The 27,882-nt window shown below is 41.5% G+C and overlaps 1 protein-coding gene across 1 annotated transcript in view; it reads left to right on the plus strand.

Annotated features, from left to right (window-relative positions):
• RNF144B (ring finger protein 144B) overlaps nt 1-27,882 on the plus strand; it is a gene marked incomplete at its 3' end in the record, with an annotated part of 70,389 nt that overhangs the window by 33,200 nt on the left and 9,307 nt on the right. The window contains exon 3 of the mRNA XM_080710760.1: nt 13,232-13,292. Coding sequence (XP_080566886.1) covers nt 13,232-13,292 — 61 coding nt within the window. The remainder of the gene's footprint in view (nt 1-13,231; nt 13,293-27,882) is intronic.

Consider the following 27,882-nt stretch of genomic DNA (forward strand, 5'->3'; position numbering starts at 1 on the left):
TGAAGGTATTTAAAATCAAAGTGACCAGATGTGAGGTTTGGAGCCTGAATTAGTGAGGGGTGTTGTGGTCTTAAGTACTTTAAAGATAAATAGACCATAGGTTAGCCACAGTTACGGAATATATAACTATTGTGATTCTTTAATGGTAAGCCGAGTTGGACCCTTTCCAAAGAGTAGAGAGAGAGGCCTTTCCATCAGTCTATATCAGGCGTCAGAAGTGTATTTTTCTTTTTAAAGTGACTTCTACTTTTTTTCAGATGGGCCTTACCTTGTTCTTTTGTTCGTTTAATCCCTGATCATTGGCTTGCCCTTATGTATAAATCTGCCTTTTAATCTCAAGTGCCTATGTACTTTAAATGGGCCCTTGTCTATTCTTAGGCCATTTATATGCCTCTGGAAGGGATCACAAGGAACAGATGAAATAAGTTATTCTTAAAGTACATAAAAATAAGTTATTCTTTCGATAAACACAGACCACTGACTTACTTTGTACCCAGCACTCTTCCTTGGCTAATATCTACCCAGTCATCTTGACAGACTGCATGAAGGTGGGTAATATTTTCAGAGGCAGAAATTGAGGTACAGGAGGGTTAAGTAACTTATGCCATAGTGTATCTGGAGAGCAGAAGAGGTAGAACTCAAATCTGTTTCTTTCTGACTTTAATAATTACAAGGCTTTAAGCGTAGATCTAGGTAGGTAGGTGATGAAGGACTTGAAAATTAGAAGCTCGAAAGCCAGGCGTGGTGGCACACGCTTGTAACCCCAGCATTCGGGAGGCTGAGACTGGAGGATCGTGGTTCACAGACAGCCTCAGCTACTTAGTGAGGCCCTCTGCACCTCAGTGAGACCCGGTTTCAACATAAAGAATAAAAAATAGGGCAGGAGGTGTAGCTTGGAGGTCAAATGCCCTGGGTTCCATCCCCAGACCCGCAAAAAAAAAAAAAAAAAAAAAAAAAAGAAAAAAGAAAGAAAGAAAATGAGAAGCTCTATAATGTGCTTGTATATGTGTGGATATAAATGTGTACATTTATATATGGACATGTGTGTATATATGTATATATACATGTTTTGTTTACAAATCTATATGCTTTTACATATATATCCTTTGCTTCCTAACCAGAGTAGTTAGATGGTATAGATGATTTTTAACTCACCCCAGGGACTAGTGTCTATTTATTCATGGACTTTCAGCTGAGTGATTAACAAGTGAGCTGGAAGTGATTTTTTTTTTTTTTTGGTGGTGGTATTGGGGTTCCTGGAGACCCCTCTACCTCCAGGCTGCACTCCAGACAACTATTTTTTATATTTTTGTTTGGAAACAGGGTCTCTTAAGCCAGCGCAGCTGGCTTTGACCCTGCGCGATTCTCCTGTCTCTGCTTCCCAAGCACGGGGATTACAAGCGTGCGCCACCACGCCCAGCTGGAGGTGATATTTTTTTTTTTTTAGGGAAACATGGAATACATAATGACTTAGAAGTTACTTATTTTAAGACAATAATGAAATAATCTAATTTTTATAAGAAGTATCAAATATGTAAATCCTGCCACGAGGACTATTGTTTACTTTTGTGTGGATAATATATGGGAAGAAATTAATGTGAAAAAATATTAGAGTAAACATTAAGAACACTGTTGCTAAGCCAGGTGTGGTGGTGCACGCTTGTAATCCCCACGCTTGGGAGGCAGAGACAGGAGGATTGTGCAGGTTCGAAGACAGCCGTGCTGGCTTAAGAGACCCTATTTCCAAATTTAAAAAAATAAATAAATTAAAAAAATATATATATATATACACATATTAGGTCTGGGAGTGTAGCCCAGAGGTAGAAGGGTTTCTAGGAACCCCAGTACCACCACAAAATAATAATAATAATAATAATAATAATAATAATAATAATAATAATAAATAAAGAACACTGTTGATCTATGTTGCTTAGAATTGTCCTTAAAAGGAGTGTCAAGTATTTGGGAGCACCTTTTCATACCTGCACAGTTGCGCCAGGACAGAAGCTTGCTTTCTGATGTGCTTCTCTGGTGGTATCTCACCAGGTCACAAGTGTTAATAGAGAGCGAGCGGTGTGTGGGCTGCGTTCCAGGCTGGGATGGAGCAGGGAATGAGACAGGCCTAGTGCCCTTCTGCTGGAGCGTCTTCTCCAGCACAGAGATCCTAAGCAGATGATGAGTCAGATAATTGTAAAAGTGAAACATGAGCGATGGAGCAGGCAGCCAGAGCTGGGCCTGACATGAAATCTTATTTAATTTCTATGTGCAAAACGTATCAAACACCCATAGTTTGGTGAAGTTTCAAAACAAGTCTAGGAGATTAATCAGAGTGTTTGGTTGTGGGCCTGCGCGGTCGAGTCTGGCAATGACGGGACACATGTGTCTGTTGAAGGTTAGATTAATTAAAATGAAACGAAAGGAAAAACTCAGTTCTTCCGTGGTGCTAGTCAATAAATGTCTTTAAGTGTCCACTTGTAGCTACTGGTTTGGACAGCACAAAATAGAACATTTCTATCATTGAAAATGTTCTCCTCGACTTCTCAGTAAATGGCAATGATTACCCTTTGCTACCTTGGATATTGGAGGCCATACCAGGGTTCTCTAGAGGAGAGCTCAACTCTGGGGATTCTCTTTCTTTTCTCCTTTGTTCTCCATATCTCTTTCCCTCTGTATACCTTCTCACTTCTCCTTTTCTGCTTATAGTTCTGTTTATTCTGAAAGCATTTTTTTTTTTTTTTACTTTCAGGCTATAGCAAACCAAAGAAACCCATAATGGCTCTTTTTTAAAAAAAAAACAACAACAGTATATTTGAAAAACAGAACAAAACCACATCCCAAAGGAAACAACTTTAAGTTCTCCAAAGTCTTTTTTTCATTAGATGAGTAATAAGATACCCCAGGGCATTGATGAACCATTTCTATTCTGTCTGGTCTTGCTGAGAGCCTGGCCAAAGATGTGTGTTAATGTACAATTGTCAAATGTTCTTACTCAACTTGTTGCTTTTGCTTTTTTTTTGGGGGGGGGGGCGCGGTAGAACAATGTGGTAGAACAATGCGGAGCCTTGTCCAACAGGTGGGGACTGTTTTCATTCTGCACTGGGAACCAAATGGATGTCTATATTGGAGGTCTGAGTGAAACTGATTTATCTGTTCATATGGGACTCTTCTTTTGAAAGCAAATACTACACGTGCATGGGAATGCCACACACAGATGAATGGCGGGGGGGGGGGACCACCTTTCTTCCTAACTTGCTTTATATCAGCTTTTCATGGTATAAGGTCATCATGATAATGAGTAGCTCATCATATCTGTATTTTTGAGTGTGTCACCATGGGGCTCATTCATATGACACTTGCCTAGATCTATCTCCAAGGTTACTCCTTAAAAAAATGTTTAATTGTACAGGTAACACATAAATGGAATTTTTTTTGTTAACAACAATCGTTCCGGTTAAATCTGGCTTTCTTCATCCTACCTCTGTCTATATTATAGTGCCTGGTTCCTCATCCTTCATTGCCTAATAAAATGCACTTTAGCATAACAATTCTTCACTTTCAATGGGCACTAGGGATTTTAAGCTCATCTCTCTGCAGGCCCTCCCGCGCAGGTCTAGCGTCTGGCTGTGCCCCCTGTTTCTGCCTCTGGATTCCTCCGAATGAGCCCAGCTATGGCTCTGCATCATCACTTAGCTCTTAGAAGCCGGGCGTGGTGGCGCACGCTTGTAATCCTAGCATTTGGGAGGCGGAGACAGGAGGATCGTGGTTTGAGGACAGCCTCAGCTACTTAGTGAGGCCCTTTGCAACTCAGTGAGACCCTGTTTCAAAATAAAGAATAAAAAGTACAGCTGGTGGTGTAGCTCAGAGGTAGAATGCCCCTGGGTTCCATCCCGAGCACCACCAAAAAAAATTTTAATTAGCTATTAGAGGTATCCTTATTAGTGAGACGTTCACCGTCCAGGTCATGCACTGTTTGCTTATGTAGGAAACAGAAGAAAACAGCAGATTCCCTTTTGGAGTTGTGGAAGCTGTGGAGAGATGGCATGCCTGGCAGGCTCCCGGCTGGAGGTGAGCCCTCTGGGAGCGGGGAAGCACAACTTTTCCTTCGTTGCATCATCCGGTATTTTCAGCTGTTGCTCTGCAGTGCATTTTCCAATGCGCTCAATCCAGGAACCTTGTCCAACATGGAATTAGGAAGGCAGGACACAGATTGTTTGTTCTGATAGCATTATTCCAAGCAGAGCCCTTGCTTGAAGTTAGGAGCCCTGTTTAAAAAAGAAAAGGCGATGTCTTAACTTGAGCAGTTTGCTTACGGCGGGGTATGAGGCAGCCTGCCCTCATTTGCCGAGGAGCCTGAGCCACTTGTCGGGGCCGTGTAAAATTAGAGTGGCAAGTTCTCAGCCTTTTATAATAGTGCCTGAGAAACTGAACTTCTTCTAACTGCCAGCTGGCAGGGAAGGGCAGGGAAGACTTCCCACCCCCCAACCTTCCCTCCATGTCTTCCCCGTCCTGGGACATCGAGACAGCCAGCCCGCTATTGCCACCACGGGCAGGCGCAAGAGCAAGGTGGATGCAGCCACCTCTGCCCAGAACGGGGGCTCAGGATTGCTATGGGAATGGATTCACAGTGTGGCCCTCTAGGAGCTGGAGGGAAGAGGAGGATTGCAGTCTATGGAATGTGAGGCTCCATTTGCAAAATGAGCACAGTTTTGTTTTCTCTTGGCTTATTATTTAGGGTGGCTTTGGGAAAGGCTTCTAGAGCTACAGGATCCAAGTATTCTCTGCAAATGACCCCCGACCAGGCACTGCCTGCACTTGCCATCTCTCCTTTTAATAATCCTCTTACCCATTATCACAGTGGGATGCTGGAGCAGAAGAGAGACAGGAGGCTCCGGCAAGCGAGAATATTCCCCTGCTTGCGAATGAAGGATCTGGATAGTGTGTCTGTAATCACCTTTTTGATGTACCACGTATGTATGTGTTGGCTGGAGGACAGCTAAACTGTGGGGGTGGTGGGAGACAAAGGAATCTGCCAAGCCACAGTTGGTAGGTGGTTTTTTTTTTTTTTTTTTTTTGAGGTGTAGATTTTTTTTTTTTAGTTGTTCTCAGCTAACTTTTTTTTTTCAAGAACATATTTAAAACTTTGTTTTGAGATGTATTTAGAACTGCGTCTAACTGCAGAATAAGGTTTCTAAGGTTCTGTTACTAGAGGCAGACACTGTCTAAGAACACGGAACAGTGATGGGTTGAGGGTATCACGGATGTACCCATGAGTGCATCCTTTTACCCCTGGGTGAGCAGCAGGAGGAAGGGCAGGGGTGATTATGGGAAGGTGGTACGTTTTGTACCGAGGATTTCGCACCGCAGTCTCCCCTGCAGGAACGTGGAGACGACTGGCCCTGGAATCCCAGCTCACTCTATCTTTCATGCTCCCAGTGGGCTCTGCATGAGACCCTCTATTTTTTTCCAGTCGAAATTTGGTATCTCATATTTAGGTTTGGGAACTTGAGCTCATTTGCTATTTTCCTACTCTGTTAGGAGGAACCATCTTTATTTTCTGGGCTGAGGCAGAAAAATGCTCTTAATTTCTGTATTAGTGTGATGATTGGACGTTGCTCCTTAATGCAAGTACGGTCTCTCTTGCCTTCAGTTTTGCAAGTCTCAGTACCTCAAATATCGCTCAGACCGTGGCAGGTGGTAATGATTTATTTGTGGTCAAGCCCGTCTTCTCATGTACTCGTTTACTACAGTCTGTCTTTGACCTGTCTCTTTTCTTTTTTACCCTGGGAGTATCGAACCCAGGCTCTCTTCCACCGTAGGCAAGCACTTTAGGCAAACACTTGACCACTGAGCTACGTCCCCGGCCCTCAACCTGTTTCTTAACTGTCGAAAAATGGTTTAAAGGGCTAAACCGAAGTGAAATGCTGGCTTCTTTTTCTTTTCTGTCCTGACTTACACACTCTGGTGGGCAGTATTAAGCCTCTGCCTCACGTCTACCGTCACCCTTTCATTTTCCTAACTGAGAATTGGTGTCTTCTCTGGGAAACAATATACATCGTGTTTATTGACGTATACGGGGTCACATATTCTGCTTTCGGTATGAATGCTTCTGTGGCTGTCTGTGTCTTATATTTTTCCTTTCCTTTTCTTCTTCCCTTTCTTCCCCTCTTCTTCTTCTCCTCCTTTTCCCTTTCCTTTCCCTCTCTCCTTCTTTCTCTTTTGTAGGGTTAGTGTTAAAATATATAGGTGGTGGCGTGTAATCAGACGCATGGCCCTCGTTAATACTGATAGGGAGGGGTGTGTCTCACTTTCCATTTCTTCTCAGTCGTGGGTGTGAGAGCTATCCAGGGTTGTGTCCACGTGTAGGTGTATGACCTTCCCCAGTTAGGGTCTTCTGTGGGTGGGGTGGATACACAAACATTTTCAGCAGATAGAGACTGAATATTTAATAAGTATCTCCAGGTTCATTTTTAACCAGAAAAAAATGTCCATTAACAACAAAGGATATAGGCAATTAGTGGATTTTGTGTGACTCTTCTGAGGTTATTCTCCTTCTTTTATAAAAAATGAATCTGAAGTTATTTTTTCTCTTTGAAATTAAACTTTTTTTTTTCTTTTTGAAAAGAACTTCTGGAATAACAATGAGGAGGAAAAGTACTCTTTTATGCCTGGATGGAGGAGAGAGAAATTTCTGTTTAATGGACAAATTAGCACCAACTTCAAAAGAGAGGAAGCACAAAAGAACTTTAAATCAAATGAAGGACTTTCTAGTAGTTGATTGAGGGAAGTGGGCTTTCAGTAGCTCAGAAGATAAGAAGATGGCTTTGCCACTACTGCTTAAATATGGATCTCATTAGTAATGGATTAAGACCCACTGAATAAGGTATCAATGGTTTTTAGGTTGATATAGTTTAAATATGAATAAGCATATAAATGGGAGATAAAGGGAAGCCTTTCCTATAGTAAATTTTATTTGTAAGTCATTTACTTTTAAATCAATTTTATTTATTTTATTTATTTGTGGTACTAGGGATAGAACCCAGGGGCATTCTAATTCTGAGCTACACCTCCAGCTCTATTTTTTTTTTTTTTTTTTTTGCGAGTCTGAATATCGAACTCAGGGGCATTCAACCTCCGAGCTATATCCCCTGCCCTATTTTTTATTCTTTATTTTGAAACAGGATCTCACTGAGTTGCAGAGGCTGTCCATGAACCGCGATCCTCCTGTTTCAGCCTCCTGAATGCTGGGATTACAAGCGTGTGCCACCACGCTCGGCTCCAGCTCTATTTTTTATCTTTTTTTTTTTTTTTTTTGGTGCTGGGGATGGAACCCAGGGGCATTCTACCTCCAAGTTGTACCCCAGCCACATTTTTTATTCTTTATTTTGAAACAGGGTCTCAAAGAGTTTCAAAGGGCTCACTAAGTAGCTGAGGCTGTCTGGGAACTACGATCCTCCTGTCTCAGCCTCCCAAATGCTGGGATTACAAGCATGTACCACCATGCCCAACTAAATTAAATTTATTTTTAATTGGTACATGAAAACATAAAAATTGTATCTATCAATGAAGTACCATATGATGTTTCAATACATCGTGTAATATTTACATCATGTTAATATAACTTCTCAAACATTTGTCATTTTTAAATGATGAAAACATTCAAAATGCTTCCTTCTAGCTCTTTCAAAAACATATGGGACATTATTATTATTATCTGTAGCCACCCTCTTGTGAAGTCGCCCGCTAGAATTTATCTAACTTTACAGTAGAAGTCTAATCACCAAACACAGAATGAAAGATGGAAACAAAAAATCATCATCAGGCCAATGCAGCAGTAATATTTGGGGGAAGAATTGTCGCTAGAAACTAAAATTAGCGGCCAAATGTATGGTAAGAAACAGGATTTGCATAGTCCTAAAATATCCCCTGTAGTAAAATATTACAAGTGGATGTTGGCATGGCATCCATTTGCATACGAGTTGGACTTTCTCATGGCAGAAACAGGGCTCGGTCACCCTCGACACAGTAGTTTCTAGTTCTCCGCCTCCTCCCAGTTCCTCAATGTGGTCAATCCAGAAGCCTGCTCTGTACAACTTCCTCCTGGCGACCGCCTCCCCAGGGGGCAGCGAGACAGAGCCCGCTGGAGCATCCTCGCCAACTTTCACCTCTCACAGGAACTTGGAGACACACCACCGTGACCACTGCTCGGTCATCGTGCGACCACTCGGATCTCGTGCCTGCTTGTTTTAACCCGACCACTTAAAAGTCCTCACTTGAAACCTGTTTGGATCATGTCCTGGGCTCAATTAAGGTTTTGGCCCATGTCTGTCTGTCTGTCTGTCTCTCTGTCGCTCTCTCTTCTCCCCCACTGTTTGTGTGTGTCTTCAAAGGTACTGTGGCGCCCCCAAGATCTATAAGTAATATTTTTATCTTGTGTCTGTCTTTATTACCTTAAAGATCCTAAGTTAAAACACTCCCTATATGACATTTGCTAACTACAAAGGATGGAGAAACCTGGTAGACAGCACCCTCGCCAAGAAGTTAACATCACCACCAATGAGATAGGTCCTTGTGCTCCTCCCAGTGGCCCCAAGACCACAGCTGATGTTCTTACCCCAAAGGCACAACTCCAGTCTCATCAGCTTCATCCAAATTGCAGAACATTGTACAAGTAACTGGTCTGGACCTTTCATTAAGGTCATGAAAGGGAATGACACAGAACTGTCACAGAAGGCCAAAGGGCAGCTGCAGCTAGGTGCCAGGTGGAACCCTGGATTGGATCCTGGGCTGAAAAAAAGACATTAATGGGATAATTCGTCCAATGTGAATGAGGCCTGGTGATTACTTAATTGTAACATATCAACATAAGTTTCACTGTGTCAATAATTAACTGTGGTTATATAAGGTGTTATCTTTAGGGGAAGTTGGGAGGGAATCGCACTTAGGAACAAATTTTGCAACTCTCTGTAAACCTAAAATCATTTCAAAACAAAAAGTTTAAAAGCAATGTTCTGGTGTGATTTGGGGTGATTTGGAATTTCTGTGTTTGCACAAGACACCTCTCTATAACTTTATTTACTTTTCTTCAGGACTGTCGTTCAGTCTAACCGCCTGATGATTTTAGAGTATTTGTGATGAAATTCAAAGACTTGGCTTGTGTTCAGCCTGATGGAGCTTTCTAATAAATCATCCTCATAGAATTCGGTGTTTTAGACACGGAGGCATGGAGCAATGCTAACTTAGCGCCCAGTGGTAATGGGACCAGGCATTTAGTTCTTTACATCGCATTTCCCACTACGTTTTTCAAACAGTTCAATCTTCTCCGATCTAACGCTAAAAGTGTGATAGAAACCGTTCAGAAAATTAGTCCTATTCTGCCAAGTGCACTGATGATAAAATGAAGGAGCAGATCCTTTCCGGATCTGGTACATGGATATTCCCTCCTGAGTAATTTCAGACCTTGCGCACAGCTTCTGTAGCTCCTTTGCACAGCCCAGGCGTCCAGCCCAGCTGTGCACACAGCAAGCTGTCAGCAAACATCTGGAGAAGACCCGACTCTGAATGGCAGAGCTGGCGAAGAGAAGGGTGTGTTCTGGGCATTATCTTTTTTTTTTTTAAAGGATGAAAGAGAGTGCACAGTGCCTGATGGCGTTAATTTTTTGTGATCACAGATTTCAACGGCAAAATTAATTGACCTTGCTAAGGCCGAATTTCACAGGAACACTTGACTTAGGAAATAATGATCAGGAGTTCCAAAATAGAATAAGAGACAAAAAAATTAGAGACCTGCGCCGTCCCTGTTGGCAGCCATGTGCTCTGATGAAATTTATCTCTCCAAATAACCATCCCTCCTGTTCGTGACTTTTTCCTGCGTTAATTTCTGTTATTTTTGTCCTTGGCATTTCATCTGCGTCTAAAACCTCTTACCTTCTATTTTCTATTTGCCTTATCTTCCACAAACTGCATTTCGCTTAGCCGTTGCATAAATTGCTCATTATTGAGAAATCAGAACTTTCAGGGGTTGACTTTGAAGGGCGTAAAGAAGGTTTTATCAGTCCACAAGCTATGTTAGCTGGGAGCGAGAGGGTTATAGGACTATCCATGCACTCCGTGGCTTTATGTAGCTTTGGAGGGTGGTTAAAAAAAATCACTGGACTATCACTCGGGCTCTTGGGCTCGAATATCATCCCCGCATCCACTTGGCACAAGTCAAAGCAACACATGGTTTTGTTTCTGGTTTTTGTTTTGTCTTCTACACAAAGATAATGTGACAAAGTTGGGAGCGTAATCTGATTCCCGATCCCCCGCCCGCATGTCTTCATCTGCCTACACCTTCTGTCTCCAATCGTGAATTTTATTTGAGACACCTTTGTCTTTCGAGAAAGATTTTCAGGTAGTATTACAAAAATTAACAGAGTTGACTTTCAACTGGGGATCGATGCCAGGGGCATTCTACCTCTGAACTCTACCCTCAGCCCTATTTTTTATTCTTTATTTTGAAACAGGGTCTCACTAAGTTGCGGAGGGCCTCACTAAGTAGCGGAAGCTGTTTGCGAACCTGCAATCCTCCCGTCTCTACCTCCCAAGTACTAGGATTACAAGCATGAGCCACCATGCCCAGCTTCCAGTCATGCTTTTTATTAAGAACTATGGCAGCCAGGCATGGTGGCTCATTCCTGTGATCCCAGTACTTTGGAGGCTGAGACAGGAGGATCATAGGTTCAAGGCCAACCTCAGCAAGTAGTGAGGCTGTCATCAACCTAGTGAGACCCTGTTTCCAAATAAGACCTAAAATTGGGTAGGTGGTGCAGCTTGAAGGTAGAATCCTCAGTAAACACACACACACACACACACACACACACACACACACACACACACTATAAAGGAATGAATGAATAAAGAAAGAAAAAGGGAAGAAAGAACTATGGCCAAGTACACAGAATATGAAATTAACCTATTTTTTTTTTACAAGGATTACTAAGGATCTTTTATTTAGAGTTTCTGATAAAAAAATATTCTTCCCATTTGGAGAAAGAAAAATTTGGAACAATGTTTGTAATTAAATTAATTTGTTATTCCATACTTGAAATAGGGAAAAAATAATCTCGCTTATTTTGTGGTGCTTCATGCATTTTAGCTGATTAGATGGATTCACTTGCAAAGTAAACAAGTTAAGATGATTTTTGTGAAGGGGATAGATTACGAGTGCATTCAAATATGCACATATCTATGTATGTACTTTTTAATTTTTATTTTTTAGTAGTGGGGTTGAGTGAGTCCAGGGGCATTCTACCTCTGAGCTCACTCCCAGCCATATTTATTTATTGATTGATTGATTGTTTTGGCTTTGAAATAGGATTTCACTAGGTTGCTGAAAATTTTGCTAATGCCAAGGCTGGTTTCAAACCTGTGATCCTCCGGTCTCAGCCTCCCAAGTACTGGGAGTACAGCCATGTGCATCACGCCCAGAAAATGTATAATGTTTTCAAAATACAATTTTATCTGCCTCATCTTCCTACTTTAGTTTTCTCAAAGCAGACTGATTTTTGGTAGGGGTGTGTGTGTGTGTGTGTGCGCGCGTGTGTGCATGTACGTGTGCATGTGCGTGTGTGTGTGCATATGTGTGTGCATGTGCGCGTGCATGTGCGTGTGCATGTGCGTGTGTGTGTAATTTAGTGGAACTGTCAAAGCTAAGGCAGCCCTATATCAACTTGCTTGATATAGTAGGGCTAATAGCAGATGCTTTTCTGGGTTATAAATCTTTTCAGCAACGTCAATAGACTTTTATCCTGACGTCAATGGAATTAATATTTTTAGAATGCCAGTTTAGGAGCAGTTAGCTTTTCCTACATCTGCCTTTGAAATACAATTTAAAATAATCAATCTGCAGTGGCACTCGGTTGGTCTGAATCATTGCCGTTTTCTAGCAGACCTTGGCTCCTTTCACCCTCCGAAGTGGAGATTTGAAATCTAGCCTTAGGACTTGTCCCCGCTGGGTCTGGGATGTCCATGTGGGAGAACCGAGGGCTGTACGAAGTGATTCTTTTTCATAACTGGGGATGGAACCCAGGGGAATTCTACCTATGAGCTAAATTCCCAGCCCTATTTTTTATTCTTTATTTTGAAACAGGGTCTCACCGAGTTGCAAGTAGCTGAGGCTGTTCGCAAACCGCGATCCTTCTCTCTCAGCCTCCCAAATGCTGGGATTATAAGCGTGCGCCACCACGCCTAGCTTATGAAGTGATTTTTGTCACAAGAAATTTTTATATTGCTTAGAAGATACTCTCCTGAGCAGACGAATGAAGCTCTTGCGATTCCTCTGGCAGCCTACTCAACCTCAGCTTGGAAGGGCCCAAAGCTAGAATTAGTCTTTTTAAAATTTCTTAAATGAGTGTAGAATAAAAAAGAGTCACTATCATAAATGTATACACATATCCAGATGTGGTAGTGTGCCCCTGTAATTCCAGTACTTGGGAGGCTGAGACAGGAGGATCACAGGTTTGAGACCAGCTGCAGCAACTTAGTGAGGCTCTTGGCAGCCTTCTGAGACCCTGTTTAAAAATAAAATACAAGCCGGGCGTGGTGGCGCACTCTTGTCATCCCAGCATTCGGGAGGCTGAGACCGGAGGATGGCGGTTCGCGGACAGGCTCAGCTTCTTAGTGAGGCCCTCTGCAACTCAGTGAGACCTGGTTTCAAAATAAAGAATAAAAAATAGGGCAGGGGGTGTAGCTCGGAGGTCGAATACCCCTGGGTTCCATCCCCAGACCTGCAATAAATAAATAAATAAATAAATAAATAAATAAATAAAATAAACAAATGAATAAAAATAAAATAAAATACAAAAATAGGGTTGAGGGTGTAGCTCAGAGGTAGAATGTTCCTGGGTTTAATCCCTAGTGCCCCTTTCCCCCACACATAATATCCAAATTTGGAAGTCCAAATAAAATTCAGTTGTCTGGTCTTAGTACCTGCTGATCAAAGAGTGGAAAATGATCAATGAATTTCTCAGTCGATGCCTTCAATAAGGATTTCTAGCCATGGTGGAAGAAAGGGAGAGGTGTTTTAGAATTGCCCCAAATGTTACTGCATGAGCAATTCAGAGAAAAGGAGGTTTACAAATGGCTGGTATCAGGAAAATATAGCAAGTAAAGCCAGAAAGAAATCCATGGAGGCTGGGAACTCAAGGCCCGTATGATAACTGGAATCTCATCTCTCTAATATCTCTGCTTTCAGATTGCCTGTTTGGTGTCTGTGGATCAGTTTCAGCTCTATCAGCGGTTAAAATTTGAACGAGGTATGCATTCTTCTTTTGATCCTGGTGGTGAATGTGTTTTTTTTTTTTTTTTTTTTTTTTTTTTTTTTTTTTTTACGGCGCGGCATCTTTCCACCGATGGGCAGGGAGGGTCAAGGCAGCTGTGGGCTGTCAGAGGGGACTCTGAAAGGGGCCTGACACGATGCTGTGAAACCTTGGCTCTCAGCCACAGTCGGGGAAAACAGAAATAAAGGCTGGCAGAAAATAGAATTTCCCTGGTGTTGGTGGTCTTATATTTTTAATTTGGCGAACGTAAGAAAGGTGTTGCCAAAGTTAAGTGACATCATCTAGCCGCAAGACCAAAGAAAGTAGCTGTCAGCTTGCATCTTAGAACCAGTTTCTCTGTTCTCAAAGTTCACTTCAGCCCAAACTTTTTTTCTTGTTCCTCATATTATACACTGTTCTTTTGATATTACTTTGAATCATAGTGATGGCTGAGAGAGTCTGGGTATGCAATTTATAATATAGCAGACTAATTTTCTTTCTGACTTTGAGCCTGGGATAAGTTATATAGCTTTTTTTTTTTAAACATATGCTACTTCATTTATCTGTAGGAATTATATTTTACTCCTTTTGGCTTCCAATAGGTCTTTTTAGGAGCCAGTTTCCTCTTGACATACCTTAAGATAGTCCTGAACTAAATGGTCTAATTTTTGGTATCTGAGAAGTTGGAGAGATATTTTTTCCCTCAGCATTCAGGACTGATATTATCTCACAGAGTATATAAAAAGCATCTTTAAGCCAGCATGAATGTAAAGTTTTCTGATTGCTTTTTTATCTGGTATAATAACATCTAGGGACGGGGTAGGGGCAAAATGAACATTTATCTATGAGGTGCAGTAAGTCTGGTAAGCACAGTTACCTTTACCTCATTTAACTTTTGAAACTACTGGGAAAGATAATATTTGTAGGAGTAAAAGAAAGAAATCTATGCAAAGTGTGAAGAGGGGTAGAGAAGGAATTCAATACAGGGGGTTTACGTGATGATAGCCTTCATTACCTGGGACCAAAGTCTGGCTTGATCTTACGAGCTAAGAACACAGAGTTGAGTTATTTTTTTCAGCAAGCCAATAAACTGACACATTAACTTATTCACACACAAAAAATGTTAGTCTAGATTGTTTGATTTTCAAATGGCAGGAACATTTTTGCTCTCAAGAAAGATCCAGATGGGAAGCCAGGAAATAGAAAGTCATTAAGCATAGACTCAGACCGAGGAGAGTCAGATAAATTGTTGGTTTAATTGTCGGTTTTAATGAGGACATTGTCTGATACATCTGTCCTGTATGGATTCTGAGCTATCTCGAGCATGCGATTACTGACCAGGGTAGTATGTATCATCCCTTTTTATCCACTCATGTGGGTTGATTAGATTGCACATTATTAAGCCCATATGCCTATTTATTGGACTTGATAGGTCCTCAAACATGTACTCTGCCTTTCTTCCCCTTTTATCCAAGTGGCTTCCATGATAAAAATCTATTGGAACCGGAAGGAGAACATTCCAGGTATTTGCTTTGTGGGTGGCTTAGGGCTCCTACCCGGAGAAAGGCTAAGAGTTGGGTTGCATTTCAGGTTGATGAGACACAACTTTCCAACCCCATTGGTCTGACTAATACCCTGGGCTCTGTTTGTTTATAATCATCGGTCTCATCCCCAAACAACCTCCCAACCCAGCCATCTGTAGCAGGCCTTATTCCTAACTTCCTACATCCTAGGGGACATGTTTATTACTAACTCAGGTGCCCTTTTTATAATTAGTTAGACAAATTCTAATAGTACCTGGAATTAAAACTTTCTGAGTGTTGGTGTGCTCAGGAAAGGATATAGAGTTGCAGTTGGTTTAAGAATACTGGCCAAGCCAGGCGTGGTGGCGCACGCTTGTAATCCCCGCGCTTGGGAGGCAGAGAAAGGAGGATTGCGCAGGTTCGAAGCCAGCCACGCGCGCTGGCTTAGGAGACCCTGTTTCCAAATAAAAATGTAAAAATAGGTCTGGGAGTGTAGCCCGGAGGTAGAAGGGCTTCCAGGAACCCCAGTACCACCAAAAATAAAAAAAAAGAATACTGGCCAAGCTAGGAGTGTAGCTCATGTGGTAGAGAGGTAGCCTAGAATACACAAGTTCCCGAGTTTGGTTCCTAGCACTGAAAATTAAAAAAAAAAAATCTAGCAAAGAGCCTCAGGTGCAACTTCTGGCTCTTCTCTTTCTCATCCGTATGATCATGGGTAAGATCCTTAAAATGATTTTTCTATGTCAATGTCTTCCTCTATAGGAAGGAGACAACAATTCAAGGATTAAGGGTAAGATAAGGACTTAAATAAACGACTAGCCATAAAACACTTCCAATGAGTGCATCCTGTGTTTCAGTGTTGAAAATATCAACAGTTGTTGGTAATAAAAATACTAACAACTTAAAAGTAGTGCCTTTACATTCAAATGTACTCGGTGTTCTTCTCCTATTCCCCTTTTCTCAGATGAGTGCATTGTAACATTCTTTAGGAAATATCTTCATATCAAACAGGTCAGATGACTGTCTTACTGTCAGCGAGAGTAGCTCATTTTTAGTTGATTGGCCATCTTTGCGTTCAAATCGCAACGACATAGCTGGTGAGGTGCCTGGGCAGAATCATTGTACAAGACCCCCGCTCTTCTGCCGAATGGCACTTTGCCTTGTGACTGGGACTTTTTGAGTTTCAATCCCACTTGTGATTGGCTTATGTCTTAGCAAGATAGAATACTGTATTTTTCTGATAACAACAGAGTCAGTCCAGGTATTTTTTTTTTTAACACGGTATTGCACATCTCTACTTTCATCCAGTAAGAGTTGATAAGGTAGTTTTATTTGTACGTGGAATCTATTTCTTATCACTTATAAATTCTAGGCAGGTGTCCCACTATGGATATCATGCATTGACAACTGGTTATATTCTTCTTATTTTATATAGAGAGTAACTGAAAATTAGGTTGAGATTCGCCTGGGATCATATAGGCTGAGTCTAAGCTTCTCATCTCTAAAAAAAAAAAAACCCCTTAAATACTTTAATTTTTATTATGTTAAAACACAACAAGTTGCCTTATTAGTCCTTTTAAAGTGTACATTAAGTGGCATTAATTAAATTCATACAGGTGTGCATCTGTCTCCGCTGTCTTCTTCCAATACCCTTTCATCACCCCCAAACAGAAACTCTTTATGCATCAGGCAATAACTCCCTATTTTACCTTCCCTCTTCCCTAGTAAACTCTGATTACTTTATTCTGCTATGAAATTGCCCACTCTAGATATTTTATATAAATTAAATCATACAATACTTATTCATTTGTATTTGTCCTTATCTCAGTATATATTTTTTCAAGATCCATCCACGTTATAGCATGCATCAAAATGGCATCCCTTTTTATGACTGAATAATATTCCATCATATATTTATGCCATATTTTGTGCATCCACTCATCCATTAATGGATGCCTGAGTTATATCCACCTTTTGGCTCTAGTGAGCCATGCTATTATGATCATTGCTGTACAAGCATCTTTTTAAGTTCTTATGTTCAGTTACTTTATATATTACATAAGAATGAAATTACTCTTTTTTATGTTTAGTATTTGAGGAACTGCCAAATTGCAAAACCCTACAATTTAAATATCAGTATAATTAGACATTACACCATTGTTAAAGTATTCAAGTATGTTAAATGTTAAATTTGGTGACCATTTGGTTCAATCACTTACTAAAAAAAGAAAAAAAAAAGGAAATTCAGACCATAAGACATTTTTCCATGTAATACAGTGTATTCTAAGAATAAGAAAAGGCACAACCCATCATAGTCTTGCTTCCTAAACCCGAGTCACACAAATTCCTGACTTCAGTGGGTCTTAACATAACTGTGGGGCTAGAAAACCTCAGAGGCTGTCTCCAAGTCTGAAAGTTCATGGCTTTTGAGCGCTATCCCTCTGAGGCTGGCCACCTCTCTTTCGCTCTATTTATAAGAGCAGATGTTAATTCTGATCAGTTTAGTTTAATTGCATTTTAACTATCTGCAGAAGACCTTTGTTCTTCTAGATAACAGACAGAAAATTACCTTTGGCATAATTAAGGATGCAGTGGGTCATGGAAGTTAAACAGTTTGATTTATTGTGATGAGTAATTAAGTTAGCTCGGGTGCATGGTGTTTTCCACAGTAATAAAAATTCATGTGATGTCTCTTTTGGCATAGATGTACAATGATGGAGGATGGCAGGAAAATCACTTTTGTTAGTTGAAAGAATATACAACAGGATAAAAGGCCAACTGCACAAATCTAATGCTGTTGGTGTCAGCGAGGGTCTTGGGTTCAGCTTTTGAAAATTGAAAATAATCATTTGACTCAGACAAGGTCCTGAGGTCTCATAGCAGTTTCAGTTTTCCAGAATGTTCTTATTCTCAATAATTGTCAGAATATGGAAGTAAAAAACATGTTATTTATTTATTTATTTGGTGGTACTGGGGTTCCTGGAAACCCTTCTACCTCCGGGCTACACTCCCAGACCTATTTTATACTTTGTATTTGGAAACAGGGTCTCTTAAGCCAGCGCGGCTGGCTTCGAACCTGTGCGATCCTCCTGTCTCTGCCTCCCAAGTGCAGAGCTGTTACTTTTTCTATGACTTTTTTTTTTTTTTGGTGGTATTTGGGGGTGGAACCTAGGGACTTTTCTACCTCCAGGCTATACTCCCAGACCTATTTTATATTTTATTTGGAAACAGGGCCTCACTAAGTTGCTGAGAGCCTCACTAAGTAGCCGAGGCTGGCTTCGAACCTGCGCGATCCTCCTGTCTCGGCCTCCCAGGCGCGGGGATTACAAGCGTGCGCTGCCACGCCCCGAGAGAATTTTTTTTTTAAGGAATCCAGGATCCCGCAGAGTGGGTTGGTCCAGGAGCAGGAGGAGAGATAAATGCAGAAGCAAAATCCTCAAGAGATTCCAGGGATTGGACTTGCTGGGGGGCAGGCTCAGCCCTGGCTGTCTATCAGAGAGAAGTGGGGAGACGGTGGGGCTGATTGATGCAGGCAGGTGAGAGGGTCCCATGTGAGTGGCTTCTCTTCTAACTGCTCCTTCTAGGTAAAATAAGGAAAGTCAGTAGCTGGGTGTGAGGAGAGAAAGGGGTCTTGCAGATTTGAAGTAAGAAGAGGAGGTTTAGCCGGGCATGGTGGCGCACGCTTGTAATCCCAGCATTCGGGAGGCTGAGACCTGGAGGAACACGGTTCGCGGACAGCCTCTGCTACTTAGTGAGGCCCTCTGCAACTCAGTGAGACCCGGTTTCAAAATAAAGAATAAAAAATAGGGCAGGGGGTGTAGCTCGGAGGTCGAATGCCCCTGGGTTCCATCCCCAGACCCGCAAAAAAAAAAAAAAAAAGAAGAGGAGGTTTATGTGCTTTGAAAGCAGAGCGGATCTAGGAATACTGAGCATGCGCTTTATAAAATATCTCCCAAGTTACATGTGTTCATAAATCACATAGCAGATGTCTATAGAGCCCTAACTTTGTGTAAGTCACTGTGTTTTCCAAAGTAGCTGTAACTCAAAAAAAGAAATGCTTTTGACGGTGGGTCTTGCTTACCCCATAGGCCCTGCAGATCCAACCAATTCCATACGGAAAATATTTTTTTCTTGAGGTACTGGGGATGGAACCCAGGGGCATCCTAGCTCCGAGCTACCCCCACCCCCAGCCCTATTATTATTCTTTATTTTGAAACAGGGTCTCACTGAGTTGCAGAGGGCCTCACTAAGTAGCTGAGGCTGTCCGCGAACCGCGGTCCTCCCGTCTCAGCCTCCCAAATGCTGGGATGACAAGCGTGCGCCACCACGCCTGGCTGAATATATTTTTTAAAATATTGCTTCTCTACTGAACACGCCCAGACCCCATTTTTTCATTTTCATTATTCCCTTAGCAAATAGTATAACAACTACTCACATAGCCATCACATCATACTGGGCACTACAAGAAATCTGGAGAAGAGTTGAAAGACACTGGAGGATGTGCGTAGGTTATGTGTAAGTTCTGCAGCGTTTTATAGAGGGACTTGAGAGGCCTGAGCATCTGGAGAGTCTGGTTCCTGGAACCAGCTCAGGATGTTGAGGGACTCACAGTACACGCACGCACGCATGCGCACACGTACGCACATGCACACACACCCTCCCCAAGATGGGACCAACAAAACTCATGAAACTAAGTATATTGTGCAAAATGTACTCTTTTTTTTCTTATTTCATTGCTTAGAAATTGCTTATACTCATTACATTGACTTCTCAATCCCTTATTTGAAAAACGCCAGGAGAAAGAATAGAGATATATGGGTCCCCTTTCGAAGCACTTAAAATCACATATTAAGGTCAAGAATTTGAAAAAAGCAATGGGACAGATTTCACTCGTTCCACGTGTGTGTGGGGGGGGTGGGTACTGGAGATTGAATCCAGGGCCATTCTACCTTAGAGCTATACCCCCGGCCCTGTTGTATTTTTTTATTTTGAAACAGGGTCTCCCTAGTTTGATGAGAATCTCACTACTTGCTGAGGCCGGGATTTCACTTGTTCTTATTGGAAAACCTGCCCTGTCTGTGTAGGCACTGTGTTCAGTATGTTAGTGTCTCTTTAGTTTTTTTTTTTTTACACAGTAAAGATATACAAATTTTATTTGATAACAAGAAATAAAAATAATAAATAGAAAGCACAAGTCTCTAGTGAATCACAGGTAACTTATTAGAGAGGTATAAACTTTACCAAGAAGAAATGAACCCATTTTGGGGAAGCCAAAGCATTTAAGGAAATTCCCCCTAGGTTTACAGATATCTTTAGTCTTAATCATAGTGTTTTCGTGTGTGTGTGTGTGTGTGTGTGTGTGTGTGTGTGTGTGTGTGTGTGTGTGTTGAAACCAGGGGCATCCTACTTCTAAGCTATACTCCCAGCCCTCTTTTATTTAAAAAACAGGGTCTTATTAAAGTGCTGAGGGCCTTGCTAAGTTGCTGAGGCTGGTCTTGAACCTGCAATCCTCCTTTGCTGAGGCTGGTCTTGAACCTGCAATCCTCCTGTCTCAGCCTCCCAAGTACTGGGATTACAAGTGTGTGCCCGGCTGACCACTGCATTTACAGGAAGCAAAGTCCAGGGTTAAGTGGCTGCTCTGGGAAGGGTGGGGCCTTATTTTCCCTTTTATTATGATCATCCGAGCTGAGTTCAGTGAAAACTAAGGCAAGCTTCCCTTCCACTCCAGATTTATTGATTTCATTTTCTAAAGCCAGTCTGCTGTATTAACATGGCTAAATCTCCACATTGTGTCCTTTGGATAAAATGCAGATATTGATCCGATCGAAACCATGGGTAGCTTGGCCGCTTGTTCCTAGTTCTCATACATAGGCTTTTATGTGATTGCTCAAAATGCTCCATTATAAATAACCCTCCAGAGCAGTCCTGTTTGCTCAGAGCCATCTGGCTCTCACAATTGAACAGCCTCGTGGGTTTATCTCTAGCACTTCTCATCAGATGAGCAATCCCCTAGTCCAAAGAGCAAAAGTGTACATCTGAACTGCGGGGTCTCCGCCACTAACCCAACACAGACGAGGCCAACAGAAAAGCAAACTAGGTAAATATTCTTTGTACCTTCAGGCCCCAAGTCCCCAATATAACTTTTCTTCTCATTCAAAAGTACCTGTCAAAAATGTCTGTAAAAACAAAAACCCAAACAAAATTGTCTGTGGCTATTTGATTGCAAGAGATGATTAGTCTCTGTATCCCAACTCTATATTCCAGTAAGAGAAATTGAATCACTTATATTTTTTGAAAAAGAAAGAAGCCCTTGTTAACCTAATTTTTAAAGATATTTTTGTATTTTTATTAAGATCGCTTTTAAACTTTTTTAAAGATTTTTTATACTTAGTATTTATACATGTAATTATACATCATAGTGAAATGCAAAGTGATACAACATACGTGCACACGGCACCTGGTGTACTTCCTTCCATATACTCCCCCGGCTTCCCTTCCTCCTTCCCCATACATGTTAGTGAGGTTGATGGTGGAACCTTACATGGACGTAACCTTACGTAACCTTTTGTCAACTGTTCCCTTCCCCAGTCCTTGTTTTTTTCCCATCCCATTGTCCCTCTCCAGCCCCCATGCACTCTTCTAGTGTTTCCTATCTTCATTTGACTGAAGTTCCTTTTGTGTCCTATTTTTGCGCCAGCTTCCTCCTATGAGAGAAGCTCACATGAGGGTCCTCATACGACCCTTGACTTTCTGAGACTGGCTGATCTCACGTAGCCTAATATTCTCTAGTTCCATCCGTATTCCTGCAAATGAGATCATTTTGTTCTTCTTATGACTGAGTACAACTCCATTGTGTGCATATACCACATTTTCGTTATCTACGAGTCACATTCCGTTATCCATCGGTCCCATCATTAGGCTTTTGTGAACTGTGCTGCTGAGCACGTATCGCTGTGTGGTCTAACTTCCATCCCTTTGGAAAGTCTCCCGGTCTTATTGTATTGGGGTCTCTCTGGGTTTTCACATTAAGTAGTGTTTGTTTTGTGTACTCCCTTAACTCGGCTCTGAATTTGAACATAGAAATAAAAGCAGAAGTGACTTTCAGGAGCTTGACTAGATTTACCTGTCTCCACCAGACTAGTTATTTGCTTTTAACTAGACATATTCAAGTACCCACGTGAAAAAAGCAAGCCTTCCACAGACGAACAAACTGTATTGCTCTCCCGGGTGCTGTCTGCCCTGCATGGAGACTTTTCAAGACTTTGATCTCTCCAGATTCAGACTAGCAGTCCTTTATTTTTCATTTATTATTTGAAAGGAGGCGGGGGGCTTGATGGTAGCAGGGGGACTCTTATGGCCACAGTTGGGTTGAATTCATGGATATCTGGTCTCTGTTTTCTCCCCTGACTCTGTAGAAGAGGAGTGATCTTGGTCTGCTGGGGGTAGGCAGGAATATACAGAGTACAGTCTGTTTCATCTAATTGGTGTGAGGGGGGCTTGAAAGCCTAATAGTGAGATAGACCTGAAGCATCTACTGTGTGTGTGTGTGTGTGTGTGTGTGTGTGTGTGTGTGTGTGTGTGTGTTCCTAGGGATTGAACACAGGGCTTTGCACATGCTTGGGTGTTGGTAGCATCACTGAGCTATACCCTCAGCCCCTTTAAAAAATTTATTGTTTATTTTGAGTCAGGGGCCTGCTAAATAATTCCAGGCTGGCCTCAAACTTGTGACGCTCCTGCCTCAGTCTCCCAAGTACTGGGATTACAGACGTGTGGCACCTAACCCAGCTGCTTTCTCCCTGTATCTCTGCCACATGCTGGCTGCCTGCAGAGTTCCTATCTTAGGGGCTTCTGAAAAGAAATTAGATTTATGTGGCGCGTTCACTCTTTCTAACTTAATCTTTTTCTGTTTCATCTTAGCGGGTGCTACCCGCTTTGTTCAGTTGATTAGGAGGGACTAGTTTTACCTTCTGATTTTAAAGTTGATCAGAAGGGGAGATTTCATTGTGGATACTTGGATGAAAAAAAACTTTTTGTAAATAAGTATTAAATATTCCTTATCTCCATCCCCAGAGCTGCTCACAGATACTGTTAATAATTTCGTTTTTTGCCATTTTGTAGGATACACTGACATTAGTTTGCATTGCTTGGATTCTTTCTTTGCTTTTGACATTGTGTTTGTTTTTACTTTTTGTTCTGTGAGATTTGTAACACAGGAAGCCTCTCTTTTCCAGTTTCATAAGCTCAGGTCTCTGACAAGTACCTGAAAGCAGCCCTGGAGAAAGGACAAGGAGAACTACTAGGCAGAAGTCCAGTCCTCGGTCCTAGCATCGATACAAATCAGACCTCAAGAAGATATTTGGAATAATCCAAATAAAGTGAGAGTCATGGCTCTTTAGGCATAGTAAGTCCTGTAAATAAGTAAAATAGAGGAGAAATCTAGGACTATGCCTTAGATTCCACCCATAGATGGAAGCAAAGGAAGCAGCCTCGATGGTAAAGGAGAGAGGAAGATTATGGGAAGAAAAAAAGAGGGAAGAAAGGGCCCTGGGATGGCATAGGAAATAAAATAGATGTATCATAGAGAGACAGACTTCTAGAAGAGGTAATTATTATTTAACATTGGAAGAAATTTTTCTTGTTGTTCTTATAAGTGACTTTTTTTTTTTCTTTGCGGGTCTGGGGATGGAACCCAGGGGCATTTGACCTCTGAGCTACAGCCCCTGCCCTATTTTTTTATTCTTTATTTTGAAACCGGGTCTCACTGAGTTGCAAAGGGCCTCACTAAGTAGCTGAGGCTGTCCACAAACCGCGATCCTCCGGTCTCAGCCTCCCGAATGCTGGGATTACAAGCGTGCGCCACCACGCCCGGCTACAAGTGACTTTTCCTAGGAGGCTTTATTTTGAAGTGCTATGTGTAAAGGTTCACATTTTTCCAAGTGGATGTCTTTGCACATTTGAGAGCCCTAGTTGAAATGGATGCAGATATATGTCCTAATATACATCACATCATACTTCTAAAACCAGGACTGATACTGGATGGTGTTGGTGTTCTATACACATCTATTAAAGGTAGCGCTAGAAGAGAAAAGAAAAGAAATTCCAACACAAGGCAATTCAAGATGGTGTCGCGAGGGTCCGTATTTTAAGTCAATTGTTTGGAGAGTACATCTGTGCTTTTAAAAACACCAGAAATTACTGCTTTAGATCACTAGGTAGCATTCCATTATTATGTCAGTAAATTGGAGCACACAAACAAAATAGGAAACAGCTCTTGCCTGTAATCTGAAAAGAGGAAGACCATTTCTAAGAAGCAAAGAACAGCAGTTAACAAGATGTTGACTCCGTGACCCCCAGATTAAGGCCGGCACCACCAAGAGAGGAGATCCTTTAGGAACAGACTAAGACTTGGTAAAAAAAAGGGGGGGTTTAGAGAAAAGGAAAAGCACAGAATGAGAATCGTCTCTATGGAGAGGAGAAACACAGAGACGTTTAAATGTATTTCAGTGTTATAAAAGGTAAATAATTTTTTCAGGGTGCAATTTAGTTTTGCAATTATTTTATCAGTTTATTGTTCATATGCCAGATATAAGGTGTTTTTTTTTTGTGTGTGTGTGTGTGTGTGTGTGTGTGTGTGTGTGTGTGTATGGTACTCCTCCAGCCCTATTTTTTTTATTCTTTATTTTGAAATGCAGTCTCACTAAGTTGCAGAGGGCCTCACTAAGTAGCTGAGGCTGGCCATGAACCTGCAATCCTCCTGTCTCAGTCTCCCAAGTACTGGCATTACAAGCGTGTGCCACCACACCTGGCTAGAGTTTTTTTTTCTTTAATTTTTAAGAATATCTACATAGTATTTACATCTTTAAAATTTCAGATTAATAATTAAATCTTTGCTTCTGCTCCCCTCTTGACCTTATGCAAGGGTAACAGTTGTTATGGTTCTTCAACATTCTTCTGGAAATGTTAAAAATATGTATATAGAGAAACATTTTATTAGTGTGTCTCAATTCTACTCTTCTGCAATTTACTTTCTTTCCCCACTTAATGTATTGTAGATTTTCAAAAAGACTTAATGTCTTTCCAGATTTTCACATTGGTTTACCTTATTTTAAAAAATCAATGTAGTGTTCACCTATATGAATCTACATGAATATTTATTATTTGTCTTCTTACCTACATAAGAACTTTAGAGATCTGGAATAGTGCATTAACTTCTTAAAAAGTCTATACATTTATACTATTGCACACAAGGTGCTCTACACAATAATGTATGTGGACGTGTATTTTGTTTCTATTTGCGTGCACATATTTCCATGAGTCTGACAGATAGAATGATAAAATCATTGGTCTGGGAATGACTTTAGAGGTCATCTTGGAACATGTCCCTTGATTAAAATGTATGCCACACGGAAGGGCAGCTCTTGTTTGAACTTCGTGCTTTCTCACTATTACAAGAAGTACCCTTATCTGTCAAAATACTTTCGGCTGCAAGAAAAAGCATGCTGGGCTAAAAATGGTTGCACAGCAGGTCACTTAATTACCTTACACAGGAAGGTGCACTGTCATTGGCTTCGTTCATTTAGCAGCTCAACCTCTCTCAGTCCCTTAGCTCTCCTTCTGAGTTCCTGGGTCTTTGTGATGGCCCAAGCATCATAACTTTGCACAGCTGTGTTTGAAAACAGAACAGTGATTCGTCCCTGACAACCAGGGAGGAGGTCTTGTCCCAGAATCCCCTTGGTGACCTCCCCTTTCCTCCCATTGGTCAGAATCGTGTCATGTGCCCTAGCCTTCACTGCAGGGAAGTCTGGGAAAGCACATCTCTGGACTCTTCAGACTGTAGTGCTAGACAGGTGTTTAGGAAGGAAGTTGAAAGGGTTTGGGAAAGATTTTGAGTGGACAGTTTACAGAGTTGGCTGCAGCAACCCAATTTTATTTTCAGATAGATAGTTAAAATCTGTCTCCTAGCATCTCCACTTTTGGTTATAGCAAGGCTCTATAATGCCATCCCTAAAGAAGACTTCTAAGGAAGGAAATACAGATATGTACCACGTGATGATATTTCATCCACTAATGGAACACATGTACAATTTCAACCACAAATGGAACACATGTCCAATATCTTATTCCTATAAGATATCACCACCTGACACCACAGCCATCTTACTTTGTGTAAGCACACTTTATCTTCACACAACAACAAAATTGCTTAGCAATGCATCTCAGAAAGTATCCCTGTCATTAAGAGATGCAAGACTGTATGAAGAAACTCATAAAGTGTCCCTTCTTTCCCCTCCTTTATACCCCTTTGCATGGTTATTCACCATCTAAATGATGGAAAATACAGAAGATCACTGTTTTCGGTGGCTCGGACTGTTCGTTCCCTTGTTTTTGTATTAGTCTGTGTGCCATACAAAGGACCTTTATAGCAGTTCATCAGAATCTGCGATTGCCCTTCATTGTTTCTGCTTCCACATTCCCATCTCAGATACCTGAAATAATAAGCTGATAAAAACAAGTCAGAACCTCTAACAAGGAATTATAATTGAAGTTACAAGGACAAGCAGTGTCCTTGTATCTTTTTAAGTGATCACTAGATCTCCTAGCATGATCACTAGATTGCCTAGCGTGCATGAGGCCCTGGGCTCCATCCTCAGTACCACAAAACAACAAACAAACTTCTGCTGGATAGTAAGTAGATGTTTGCTATGGGAATCTATATCCAATGGATGTCAGACACGAGCCTTAAGTTCGTTGGCCCTAGTATCACTGAAGCAGTTATAGAAGCATAGTTTGGAAGAGAATATTAAATGGTGTGGAGATAACATCCAAAACCTCAGAGCTTCTGTGTCGCTAGACCCTAGACTTTCCAAAGTTTTAGGGTTATAAGAAGACCCTGGTCTCTCGGAGTCTGAGTCTTTGAATATAGAATACCCCTCCACCCCTTTCTACTTGTATTTTTGTCAGGTGCCCTTCATTATCCAATCCTGTTCCCCAGAATTATTGCATAAGGCAATATATTTAAGGATGCTGTCTTACGGGAAAGCTGGTAATAAAGATAGATTCATTTATTTCACTTTCTAGGCAAGCCTAGAGAGTATTTGCTAGAACATGTCTAGCAAATGTTGACTTTATAAAATTAATTAAAAATATTTTTTATTGGTGATTGTTTGGCTTAGTGACTGACTTTGATATGTTTTTGAATGTACATCATGCATATTAGGGAATTTCCCCCCCCCCCCATATCCCTCAGTTAGGTCACCTTATTTGCCCATAGTTTCCCCTTCTTTGCTTAGAGTTCCTCCTATGACCCATTTTCTCCTCAGCTTTCACATATTAGGGAGAGCATCCAACTTCTTAAAACCTAAAGTCCTACTTAATACCTTCATTTCCTTTTTGTATCGCTCTTTGGATGTGTTTGCCTCCTGTGTGTAAATTTCTAGGAATTGCAAGCAAGCCCTAGTAGGCTTAAAATGAGAATCTCATCAGCTTTAAATCTGCAAAATTTGCCGGGCGTGGTGGTGCACACTTGTAATCCCCACGCTTGGGAGGCAGAGACAGGAGGATCACGCAGATTTGAAGCCCGCCTCACTGGCTTAAAGAGACCCTGTTTCCGCCGGGCGTGGTGGCACACGCTTGTAATCCCCGCGCTTGGGAGGCAGAGACAGGAGGATCGCGCAGGTTCGAAGCCAGCCGCGCGCGCTGGCTTAGGAGACCCTGTTTCCAAATAAAAATGTAAAAATAGGTCTGGGAGTGTAGCCCGGAGGTAGAAGGGTTTCCAGGAACCCAAGTACCACCAAACAAAACATCCCCCCCCAAAAAATATCTGCAAAATTTGTTGGTTCAGATAAAAGAAGAAAGGGACTGTTCTATGCCTCAGATAACCTCATATTCCACATGACATGTGTCCTAATAATATGAAAGGTTATATAATACAAAGACAACATGGGAGTCTGTAGAACACCTTCCCACTCTGTCTTTTTTCCTGTACGCCTTACGGATTTAGCCAGTGTCACGTGACTGGCTATCAGCTTCTGGCTTGGGAAAGTTCCTATTTCTTGTTTTTAGAG

The sequence above is a fragment of the Muscardinus avellanarius genome (genome assembly GCF_963383645.1).
Source record: "Muscardinus avellanarius genome assembly, chromosome: 14".
In the NCBI taxonomy this organism is placed as follows: domain Eukaryota; kingdom Metazoa; phylum Chordata; class Mammalia; order Rodentia; family Gliridae; genus Muscardinus; species Muscardinus avellanarius.